At 61.0% G+C, this 11,852-nt stretch overlaps 1 protein-coding gene across 2 annotated transcripts in view; it reads left to right on the top strand.

Annotated features, from left to right (window-relative positions):
* Positions 1-701: 701 nt before the first annotated feature.
* The window catches only part of ZC3H3 (zinc finger CCCH-type containing 3), an 87,832-nt gene continuing 76,681 nt past the window's right edge, over positions 702-11,852 (top strand). The window contains exons 1-3 of one of the 2 annotated variants that reach the window (XM_034668710.1): positions 702-840; positions 2,198-3,515; positions 4,622-4,860. In XM_034668710.1, the coding sequence (XP_034524601.1) occupies positions 753-840; positions 2,198-3,515; positions 4,622-4,860 (1,645 nt within the window). In that variant the 5' untranslated portion in view covers positions 702-752. The remainder of the gene's footprint in view (positions 841-2,197; positions 3,516-4,621; positions 4,861-11,852) is intronic. The other variant, XM_034668709.1, reaches the window with a different exon arrangement.

The raw sequence follows: 11,852 nt of genomic DNA, 5'->3' as shown, positions 1-11,852 counted from the left end.
TCTCCACGGCTCCAAGCAGAAACCCTAAGCACTTACTCTCCATTCCTCCTTCCCACAGCCCCCGGTAACCTCTAATCGGCTTGCTGTCGGTAGAAGTTTGCCTGGTCTAGGTAGTCGGCACGGATGGAGTCGCGCAATAGCTGTCCTTGTGTGACCCGCGTAGTTCGCTCAGCGTAGCGTGTTTGAGGTTGGTCCATGGGGTAGCGGGGGTCAGTAAGCAGCGCATCCCTTTCCAAGGCTCACAGTGCGCGGCAGGGGTGGCGCACACGGACAGCCGGGCGAGTGCGAACGGGGCTCCCTGGAACAGGGGCGTGCGAGCGGGACGTGCTCCCTGCTCTCCTCCCTCACTTCTCTCGGGTGCCCGCCCGCAGGGAGACGCTGCGCCATGATACTCCTGTTCCTCACTTTCTGAGGAGCCTCCGGATTGCTCTCCCAGCAGAGGCGCCCCTTTACGCCCCCAGCAGTGCTGCAGGGCGTGCGCATTTGCCTGCACACTTGTTTCCACGGATCGACCGAAATCCTTCATGCTTTCGGAGGCTCCCGATCCAGGGACTCCTCGTTCTCGGTCTTCTCCTGTCCTGGCCCGCGGAGCGGCGTTAACAGCGCCACCAGATCGCCCCCGCAGCGCCTCCAGAGCCTAGCTCTCCGCGGGTCCAGGGTTCGCCCTACAGAGAACCGCAGCCGCCGCAGAGCGACTCCGCCCCGCCCCGCCCCTCCCCTCCCCGCCCGCGGGGAAAAACAGTCGCGCGGCGATGACGTCGCGGGGGCCTGGCCGGGCGTCGCGGACTCGGGAGATGGAGGAAAAGGAGCAATTACGGCGACAGATTCGTCTCCTGCAGGGTGGGTCGGGCCGGGCCCGGGTCGCGCGTCCCTCTCTTTACCCTAACCTCATGGCGGGCCCTTATCCGCCTCCCCGAAGGGGGTCGCTCTCCGCCTGCGGTGTCGACGGCCCGGTGGGGTCGGGTGGGGAGGGGCTAGGGTCGGGGAGGCGGTGGGGGACCTGGACCGGCATCTGGGCGGGCCAGGGTTAGCCCCTTGCGCGAGTTTCGCCAGACGGGTGGTGCGGGTCCTTCAGGCGCTGCGGCGGGTGGCGGCGGGGCCGTCGCTTAGTAACCGACGGGAGGCGGCCCCCCCACCCCCACGGGCGGACACTTCCTCGGCGCCCTCTCGCTCCCGGGGCCAGACAGTGGGGCGGAGGGCTTGGCCTTGGTGTGGCGTGGCGGAACCCCTGGACGTCTCGTTTGGCTGCTTCCCTCCGTACACCCACACTTCCCTTGATATTCCAGGCCCCGACTCCCCAGGCCTCAGTTTCTCAACTTTTCCATTTTTAGACGCGACTTGAGGTTTCTATACTTAAAAAATTTCCCTTTTAAAGTTATTCCCATAAAGAGAAGACTTGAGGACTTGGAAAGCGTGTATGAGGGAGAGTCCAGGCGGAGGTCCAGCCTGCCCAGAGGCTTCTTGGGCTCCTATCATGTGCGCGCTGCGGTGTCACCGGCTCAGGACATGGCTTTCTTTGGGTCTGGGGACAGGACTTGTGATGGGGGAGTGTTGTAACTGAGGGGCTAGCTACTGGTTTGTTGGTCGAATTCTAACCCCCTGGGTTCCTGCTGAGGCCTCTATCTCTCCTGCACCAGGACGGCTCTCCAGGAGCTTCCTGGGAAAGCCTGTGGCGGTGGTGGTGTCAGCCCACTGTTGGGGCTCCAGGCAGGCCTCTTCTCCCCTTAGAGGAGGACAGTGTGACATCCTTGTCAACGGTGGATGCGCACAGGTGTCCGTNGTGGGCAAGCCAGAGGGCCCCTGTGGCTGACCGGCTCCCTTGCTGAGACATTATAGCATGGGAGCTTGCTAGTCTCTTTGTATCGAGGGACACATCCCCTCAAAGGATCGTGGAGCCAGTGTAATAATATTCTTGGCAAATTAGGGATATTATGCCCCAGGAATGCATCTTTAGGATAAACAACCGGATATAGGACTGAGGTAGACCAGTGGGAAAAGACTCATGGGAAAGATGGGCCGAGGGCATGTCCATGGTTCTCAGGCTCTAGGGGCTGCCTCTTCTGTGCTGCGCCCGGCACGGACTCAGGAAGGAGGTGGGGTCTGTGGGGCGTCTTGTCAGCTGATGCACTTCCTGGGGACTGTCGTTGATTTTCCGTTCACCCTCTGGTTAATTGAGCCTGTGATTCTGCCTTCTCAGGTCTGATCGATGACTACAAAAACCTCCATGGAAACGCGTCTGCCCCGGGCACCTCAGCTGCTTCCCGGTGGCAGCCACCTGCTTACAACAGCAGCAGGGCCTTCAGTGCCTGCTACCCTCGCCCAAGCCGGAGGGGCTTCTCCCCGAACCACGGGCCTGGATGGCGCAAGAAGTACTCTCTCGTGAATCGGCCCCCGGGATCCTCAGACCCCGCCAGTGACTGTGCTGTGCAGCCGCCCCTCGGGGCTGGGGGGAGCCAGGGCCCTGACCCCCAGCAGTATGTCCTGGAGAGGCAGGTGCAGCTTAGTTCAGATCAGAACATGGTCATCAAAATCAAACCACCTTCAAAACCGGGTTCAGCTAGTGCTGCAGGGGTCCCTCGGGGCTCCTTGGAAGAGTTTGGGGACCCCCCCTGGAGTGACCACAGGCCTCGGGAGGGTGAGGGCGAGCCTCCTGGTGGGCAGCAGCAACCCTCAAAGCCAGGAAGAGTCAAGGGGAGCTGTGGTGCAGAGGACCCCATTCTGGTCCGCCAGAAGGAGCCTGGCAAGCCTCGGGTGGTGAAGTCCGTGAGCAGCATGAGTGACAGCCCCTCAGAGCCCCGGCGGACGGTCAGCGAGAGTGCGGTTGCAGTCAAGGCACGCTTCCCATCGTCCACCCTGTCCCAGCGCAGCAGCACGGCTGTGGGCCGGAAGGTGGGCTCGCACTTTGTGGCCAGTTGTGTCACCCAGCTCCTTGGAGATGGGAGAGTGAATGCTGGCCACCCAGATCAGCCGGCTTCCTCTGGTGTGGTGGCCGGCCCAGCTAGACCAGCTTCTGGACCCAGGCAGGCCCGAGAATCATCACTGCTTGTGTCCTGTCGAACCCACAAGTTCCGGAAGAACAACTACAAGTGGGTGGCTGCTTCCGCCAAGAGCCCGCGGGCTGCGCGGAGGGCCCTCAGTCCCAGAGCAGCCTCGGAGAATGTGTGCAAGGCCCCCTTTGGCACAGCGGAGCAAGTGGAGAAGACGCAGCTCAGAGCCGATCCAGATGCCAAGCCCCGGAGGTCGTCTGCGTCCTCCACGGCCGGGGCCTCCCCGAGCAAGTACAAGTGGAAAGCGTCCAGCCCCTCAGCCTCCTCCTCCTCCTCCTTCCGTTGGCAGTCGGAAGCTGGCAGCAAGGACCGTGCCTCCCAGCTCTCTCCAGTCCCATCCCGGTCCCCTCCGGGGGATAGACCAGCAGTGGGACCTAGCAGTTTGAAGCCCCTCCTCAGTGAGCCCCTGCTCTCAGCTTACAAAGTGAAGAGCCGCACCAAGATCGTCCGGAGGCGGGGAAGTGCCAGGTAGGTGCCCCCGTCACCGCCCCAGGGCTCCGTCTGGGCAGGCACGGGGCAGGCCTGCGCCTCGCAAGCCCCCGGCTTGGAGTGCAGAGCCTGTGCGAAGGCCCACCTGCGGGAGCGTGGGAGGGGGAGAAGCAGCGTCCCGGGCTACTGGGTCAGGCCTGGGTGTGTGTGGTGACGTTCCCGTGCCCAGTACGAATGAGGCTGGGGTTCCTGCTCTCCCTTACAGCCGAGTAGTGGGGGCTTGGCCAGTGAGGCAGGTGGAGGCGGGAGCCAACAAGCCTCCCGTCTCTCCTGCTGGGGAGAGACCAGGGGCTGCCGGAGCGGCTTTTGCTCTGGGCCCACAGGGTTTGTGGATGATTGCTTCATACCCAGGCCAGACGTGGGGTGAGGAAACCGAGGGTGCACCAGGGAGGAAGTCTGCCTCCTTGGCGGCCAAGTGACCAGGTGAGTCACTGTCTCACTGAATAGGTGTCACTTCCCTGGCCCTCAACCCTCAAGGAGTGTTCGGAGGCTAAAAAATGTCACTGTGGCTCAGTGCTTGGTCTGGGGTCAGGGCCTTAGGGCAGCTGTTAACTGCGAGGGCAGAGTCGCTCCCACTGCGAGCCCTGCTCTACAGCTCCTTCCTGCTGTCTGACCTTGGTCTTTGGCCCTGCTCTCCCAGACAGGTGCGAGGTTACATGCGCTCCCCCGCCTTCTCTGGACAGTGGCCCTCCTCTGTTTCAGCCAGTGTGGAAAGGTTGCTGTGAGAGTAGCTCCTCGCGCCGAAATGGCCGGGGAGGCGGGGGGCAGCCCCTGCTCTGCTGTGGCTCCGTAGGGCCTCCCCCAACCCCACTGGAGAGTTCATCTGGCCTGGGGAGCCCGAGGAGACCTGGTGCAGGTGCACCGGGTGGGGGTCAGTGGTTGGGGCCACTCTCGCTCTGCAGGGCGGGAGGGCGACAGCTCTCAGACAGCCTCTGCTGATGAGGTGGGAAGGCTGGGTCCCGCGGGGGCAGGCTGCCTCCTGGGGTGGATTCCATGGTGCCGGGATCCGGGTGGGCAAGGGTGGAAGGGGACAGCCGCCCCACGGGGGGAGCCCATTGAGAGCTGCCTGCTTTTTGTCTCTGCAGCCTTCCTGGGGACAAGAAGAGCAGCCCCCCACCCGCTGCCGCTGCTAAGAGCCAGTTCAGCTTGCGGCGGAGGCCGGCCCTCCGGGGAAAGAGCAGCCCCGTTCTGAAGAAGACCCCCAACAAGGGCCTGATGCAGGTCACCAGGCACCGGCTGTGCTGCCTGCCTCCAGGCCGGGCCCACCTCCCCACCAAGGAAGGTATGACCAGGAGGAGGGGTTCCGGAAAGTTTGCTGAGCCAGGTGTGTGAGTCTCACCTCTCCCTGAGTCTGTGCTGGCTCTGCTCACCTGTTAGAAGCCACCTTCGGCATCCACCTTGCTCTGCCAGTGCTCCAGCCCAAGAACGCTCAGCCTGGTGGGCAGTGGGTGGTTTGGGCAGGAGAGCAGAGGAGAAGGAGTGGACCATTGCACCCTGCACTCTGGGTGGGGGAGGTGCCTCTGGTCAGACGTGGTGGCCTTTTTAGCGCATCTCTCCTGTAGACCTACTCATGTCCTTCTTGGTGAAAGGAGTCAGAAAGTAGATGAGGGGGTGGCAGCCATGCAGGCCTGCAGGGAGAGGAGGGGTGGTTTATGCTCCCAGGGCTCCCCTACCCTAGGCCTCTGCTGCCTGTCCTAGGCCTGCAGGCCGGCAGGACCACGGGTGTACCCTCCTGTCCCTGTTGGTTGCTGCCTCTTCCTCCAGAACCCTGAGGTGGCCTGGGAGGAGTCTGCGTTGCCCACTTCCTGAGTTGCTGGTGTTTAGTGATGGGTGAAGGGTGGGGGCGCGTTGCGGGTTGTGGTCCTTCCTGAGGACGGGCCCCACTCTATAGTGATGGAAGCACACAGGGAACTGGCACACGCTGGTGATCTAGGGTCGGGGGTCGGACTCGGAACTTGTGCATTAATGGCTGTTTTGTGCCGGGTGTTTGGGGAGCCCGCCAAGGGGCCAGCAGGGCTTTGGACACATCTCCAGAGGAGGCGGTGCCTGGGCAGAGCCGAGCGCCTGTGTGCAGCTGGCGGTGGGAGAGTGGGGCACTGGGGCCACGGGAAGGTGTGAGGAAGTGAGGCTGGAGGGTGCTGGCCACCCACCTGACCTTTGGCTGCCACAGCAACTGTGGACCTCTTCCCACGTGGACAGAGCAAAGGGAGCCCCATGGTGTTCCCCGGTGGCCACGGCGAGGGGGCTGTATTGGGGGTTGGGCTTCAGCTGCAGGACTGACTGGGAGCAGACAGAAGGCTGTGGATGAACTGGATGGCCAGGCTGTCCTAGGCCTGACGGGGGAGGATGGGTTGAGAGCGCTCCGTGCTTTGGGAGGCTAGCGGGGGTAGCTGAGTCCCCAGGGAGGTTGGGGCGGTCTGGAGAGAGGTCAGGAAGTAGTGCCCGGGGTGCCCAGGCCTTTGCCGGGACTCATGGCTCCCGCTCAGCTCCTGTGTCGTCGTGTCGTCACAGCGGGCAGAGAGGTCCGGGTGAGTGAAGAAGGTGCCAGTGGAGATCTGACCCCACAGGTAAGCGAGTCACACAGGGACGGCCACCTGTGGGCAGTGACGGCGCTCAGGCCTGGCTGTGGCAGGTGGGTGTATCCACGGGCCTCTTTGCATCCTGCCCCAGGTGCTGGGGCTCTGGGAGGCATGAGGCTCTCCTGAGGCCGGCGTCCTAGCCCACGGGGCACTTAGATATTTCCGTGATGACTTGCCACAGGGAGAGTGGGTCGGGGCGGACGGAGACCGGATGGCCGGGCCGGAGCCTCGAGATGGTGGTGTTTCAGTGAGTCTTGGATTACAGGGATGTGGTGAGAGGATGTGGTGTGAGGCGGCTTGGGGAAGAAGTGTCCCCGTCGGAGGCTGCTTGCCCTGGCACCAGGGCGCTCTGGAGTGCCGGCTTCCTGGAGTGCCGCTGGGCATCCACTGGGCACCCGCTGGGCGTCAGGCCTCCTCTCTGGGCCTGGAAGGAAGTGTTTGTAGAGCAAGTGCTGAGCTAAGCGTCGCGTGGGACAGGGTTACAGCAGACAGGGCCCGCCAGGGGCTCCTTGTCCTAATGCTGGGGTGGCACCGAGGGGGTTGGTGGGGCATCCCAGGTGGGCACACCGAAGAGGTCAAACTCTTCGGTCTGTGCTCTTGGTGTTGCCGCCCTCCAGGAGTTGAGAAGAGCTGGCCTTGACTGTGACCTAGCCAGGCCTGTCCTATTCCTCCACCCAGGGAACCTGGTTTGGGGGCGGACAGGCCTGAGCCAGACCGTTGCCGTCCTCTAGGGTGGGCGCCCTGGAGGAAGGAGAGCCATTCGTTTGAGGAACTTCTCCTGTCTAGTGTGCCGAGGGCCTGCAGCTGAGGACCCCTCTCCAGATAGGGCAAGAGGTGGACAGCACCTGACACCCTCCACACACAGCCGGACTGCTGTGCTCTTCTTACCTGCTCTCAGCAGGAGGGCCTGGTGGGCCTGGGGCTGGAGTGGGGGCTGCCCGAGGCACAGCTGGCTACAGGAGCCACTGGGGAGAGCAGGGCCCTGGCTGCACGGGCAGCATCCTGGGGCCATGGCCTGGGGCTGGCATCCTCACACAGTGACACAGGCCAGGATGCTCTAGGACACTCACTGGCCACCAGGTGGACAACGGCCTGGAGGGTTAAGGGGCCGGCGGCAATGCTGGGTCTGCGGATCTGGGGGGCCATGAAAGGCGGTGTGCGTCCGCCCTGGAGCTGTGCCTGCAGGCTCAGGCCCTGCTTGCTTGTGTTCTGTTCTTGTTGGGCCTGGGATGACTGGTTCTCTTGTGAGCTGTACGGGTCCAGTCCAAGGATGTGCAGGCTGCCTCCTGCTGGTAGGATGGGTGCAGTGCGGGCACCAGTGCTGAGGGAGCTGGCAAGGTCCCTGCCTTCCTAGTTCTCTCCACTAGGAGGTGAGCCGGTCAGCTCGTAGTTACAGACGGATGTGATAGCCAGGGCACAGAACGCCCTGGGAGGACTGTGGAAAGGTGGGGGAGAGTCCTGTTGGGACAAGGGTTTGGAGAAGGTGCCACTCATTCATCCACCTGCCCATCCCCTCCATCCATCCTCCATCCATCTGTCCATCCGTCCGTCCACCCTCCATCCACCATTCATCGTACATCTATCCAGCTGTTTATCCACGTATCCATTCCCCCATCTGTTCTCCCTCTGTCTGTCCTCCGTCCATCTGTCCTCCATCTACCATCCGTCCATCCCCCATCCATCCTCCATTTTTCCTCTGTCCACCGTTCTTACTCCCATCCCCCATCTGTCGCCCCCATCCATCCAACAGGCAGGCGTGGAGTAGGTCTGGTGCAGGAAAGTGTGCTGGCCCCCATGGGTGCTGTGCGTGCTGCAGCCACGTTGCCGTCGTTGACAGCTCCCTGGGTACCTGTAAATAAGCTGAGAAGATACTCTCAGGTGGTAAATGTGCTCAGAGGGAAAGGAAATGGGGTCACGTAGCAGAGACCTGCGGGGAGGGCGGGCAGTTGGCATTTCTGAGGAGGTGACCTCCCAACTGAGACCTGCGTGAAGGGAAGGAGGAGTGAACGGTGCGCCCCTCTGCAGGTGAAGGGCACAGGCGGGGTGAGCTGTGCCATGTTGCAGGAGCAGAGAGAGGTCCTGTGTGGCAGGCGTGGGGAGGGGCGGTGGCTGAGGCCAGATGGAAGGCGGGACCCGTGTGATGGGAGGGTCCGGTGGGCTGCAGTAAGGGGAAGGGAGTGGTTCTGGATATGTGAGAGGAGGGACCTGGGGGCCGCATGAATGTGCTCAGGGACATGACGTGGCTATGTCGGGGGCTCAGGAGTGTCCAGCAGGCCTGAGTCCTGGCAGTGAGCCAGGAAGAGCCTTCAGTAAGGTCTTGAATGCTGGGCCAAAGAGTGGGGTCCTCATTCTCAGAAGTGGGCCGGGAGTTCGTGCAAGATGCTTGTGCACAGGCCTGAAATGCTGGGCGGGCGGCTCCAGACACAGCACCCTGAGAGCCTGAGACTGGTGGAGGTGGCAGCGGGGGGGACGGGAATGAAGACGGGCGTTTCCCTGGGCTGAGGGCTACTAAGGAGTCAGTGGTTGGCTCCCCCAAGCGCCTCCTTCTGCCAGGTCCACAGGCTTCCCTCTCCTGTCTCCCTCCTTTCCCTGCTCTACCTCCTGGGCAGGCCCCCGCTGACTGTGGTTGCCTCGCACACAAGTTTTCATTTGATGCTGTGGACATTTGGGGTGCAGACCCTGGGCTCTGGGGCGCTGGGCCGGCCGCCACTGCCTCCCTGTGGTGGACAGGCTGCTTTGAGGCTTCTCTTACCCGTTTTCCCTGACAGATCATTGACCCAGGTCCAGACTTCTGTGGAAGCTGTGTAGGGGAGGGACCTGACCCCTGGTGGGCTCCTGCCCAGTGGAGGGAGGGAGGGAGGAAGGGAGGAGGAGGGGCAGGTCCCTTTCCCAGCCCCGAGGAGCCGCCAGTGGCCAGCAGAGGGCGCACTCGCCCCTCTTATCCCTCAGTCCACCTCTTTCTGGTAATTGATTGCCTAATTTCCTCTTTATGTGAAAGAAAGCAGATATCCAGTAATTTGCAGCAATAACCTGCTAATGCTAGGCCAGTATCGAAACTCCCCTGTTCATTTCAAGTGGCAGATAAAACACTAATACATAATTATCCTTGCAAATTGGATTGTTTTAAATAACCAAAAGGCTGTGGCCAGGAGAGAGCGATCCCATCTCCCTGGAGTTCCTGTTCCCGCGTAATTGCCGCGCTCAATCAATTTCCCTGGCATTAGAAATTCCATCACAATCAACATTAAGCTTTATTCATTGTGATGGCTAAGAGCCGGGCCATTTCTCCTCTTTTTCTTAACTGGCAAAATTAATCAGGGAAAAGATTTTAAACATTTACCCGCGCGAAAGAGGTCAGCTCTGCCGCTATATTGCTCAGCAGATAAGGGGGCTAATAAAAAGAAAATTGAATTACTAATGATCACCAGGAACAGAGTATATAAAACCTGGCAATCGCCGGTTCAGGAAAAGGGAGAATCAATTTTCTTGGGACAAGGTGCGCTCATTTTTTATTTTGGCGCATATTATCAGCAATTTAATTTGAGAGCGCATAAACAGGAGGAAACAGTTAGGGAATAATGAGCCCGGAGGTGTAAAGTGCCGAGGGATATATGCTGTACACAATTTATTTGGCACAACAGATAATCGCTTTAATTGAATTCAAAACTGCATCGTTCAGCAGCCGTGTGGCCGCCGGTGCCTTGCGCCTGGGGACTGAGCATTATGAAGATCTGGCCTGACTCCTCCTCCTGCTTTCCCCACTCTGCCTCCCCTCCCCAGCTCCCCTGCCCACAGACCCTCCTGCCCAGTTCACCTAGAGTCAGACTTTGGTTGGGAGGTGGGGCAGGTGGCCCCTTGGGGACACCATGTGACCCCCCCCACCCCTGTGCTCCCCGCCTCTGCCTCTAGCCTTCCTCCCTTCACTTTTCTCCTGGTGGTGAGTCTGTTGGCAGCTGGGGGGAATCAAGAGATGACACCCGAGAAAGGGCCCCAGGGAGCTTTGTTTGCTGAGGACTGGTGGGGTCTACTGCATATTGGCTGCACAGAGACCCTGCTTGATGTGTCTCAGGGCGGACAGACACTGGAGAAGGCAGAGAGAGAAAAGCCTTTTATAGACCTCAAAAATGGTTTCCGATTTGCCACCCATGTAATTGTGGCAATTAGTGATCTCAGCTTGTGGTGTTTACAGTGCACACAGCTCACGTTGGCTCGTGCTCCGGTGCAGGGCCTGGCTGTCCTGGGCCCGTTCGGCTTGTCTCCATCCACACGGGGCCCAGTGCCAGGACTCGGGCCGCCCTGAGGTAGCAGGCTTCTTGAATGCAGAGAGGGTACTTCCCGGAGCATCTCACCCGTGCCCTAGGCTAGGGGGCTTCATAGTGGCCATAGGTCATGGGATTCCTACCCGCCACTTGGAAATGGTGGCCTTTGTGTGCCAAGAAGAAGCCGTGGTTGGGTGGACGGGTGTCACCTTCCAGACCTCGCTTGGGTGGGAGGGCCCCTCTAGCTCACCTGGCCAGGACGGTGGTAGCCCCTTCCCCCTCCCCTGCATCATCTTGAGTCTGGGGCCTGGCCCAGGGTGCCTGAGATGGCACAGCTGAGCGGCTAGTGTGGTGGGTGAAGGTGTGGGTCTGGGAGGTCGCTCAGGGCTGCAGGGACAGGACTGTGGGGAGGGGCCCAGTGTTCACTTGAGCCGGGCCTTGCACCGCCACCTCGCCTCTGGGTGAGAGCTTGCCGCCCATCGCTCAGGCCGCCGTATCGGCCGTGTGGTCTGGAGAAGCTGCCGGCCCCTCTGCAGACGAGAAGTGGACTGTCCGCTCACCCTAGGTCACTGGCAGAAAAGGCAGCTGTGGTCTTGGCCCCTTGTCTGGGTCTTGCCGGGTCTTCACCATGCAGCCCCCAGTGACAGTCCCCTGGTGGTGGCGTCCAGCTAGAAGCACCTCTGGCTGGGATCGCCCAGTCTTGGGGGGGCCACCCTGCCACTCTAGCCAGAATTGGGACACCTAAGGGGGACTCGTCGGTTCAGTTGGTGAAGTGTCTGACTCTTGATTTTGGCTCAGGTCACGATCTTGGGATCGTGGGATCAAGCCCCACATTGGGTTCTGCACTCAACTTGGTATCTGCCTGTTCCTCTCCCTCTGCTCCTCCCCTCAGTGCCCGCATGCGTGTGCTCTATTTCTCTTCTTTAAAGTAAATAAATAAAATCTGTTTTTTTTTTTTAAGATTGTATTTATTTATTTGAGAGAGAGACACACACAGAGAGACAGAACATGAGCAGGGGTGAGGAGGAGAGGGAGAGGGAGAAGCAGACTCCCTGCTGAACAGGGAGTGGGACAGGGGACTGGATCTCAGGACCCCAGGGTCATGACCTGGGCTGAAGGCAGATTCGTCACTGACTGAGCCACCCGGGTGTCCTAAATACAATCTGTAAACTGCAGAAGTAGAACGCCGCTCCCTGTGTCCCAGGTTCCTCCAGGGAAGTACTCGGGGTTTCTCCCATGTGAGCTCCCCTTGGACCCCCTCCACTCCTCCTCCAGTACCTGGGCCCCTCACCAGGTCGCTTGGGTGGCCGTTGTGCCTTCCCCCAGCCCCAGAGCAGGGCCACACAGTGCTTGCTCAGCGGTGGATCTCCCCATCTCCCCAGTCCCTGGGTGGAGAGTCTGTGGGCCGTCTTGCTCCTTGCCAACCCCCTCCTGGCTCCTTAGGCAGGTACCCCTGGCCGGCTGTCCTGGGGCTTGAA

Source organism: Ailuropoda melanoleuca, chromosome 9 (genome assembly GCF_002007445.2).
Source record: "Ailuropoda melanoleuca isolate Jingjing chromosome 9, ASM200744v2, whole genome shotgun sequence".
NCBI lineage: Eukaryota > Metazoa > Chordata > Mammalia > Carnivora > Ursidae > Ailuropoda > Ailuropoda melanoleuca.
The sequence above is the reverse complement of the archived record's forward strand: the minus strand, read 5'-3'. Positions and strand labels throughout refer to the sequence as shown.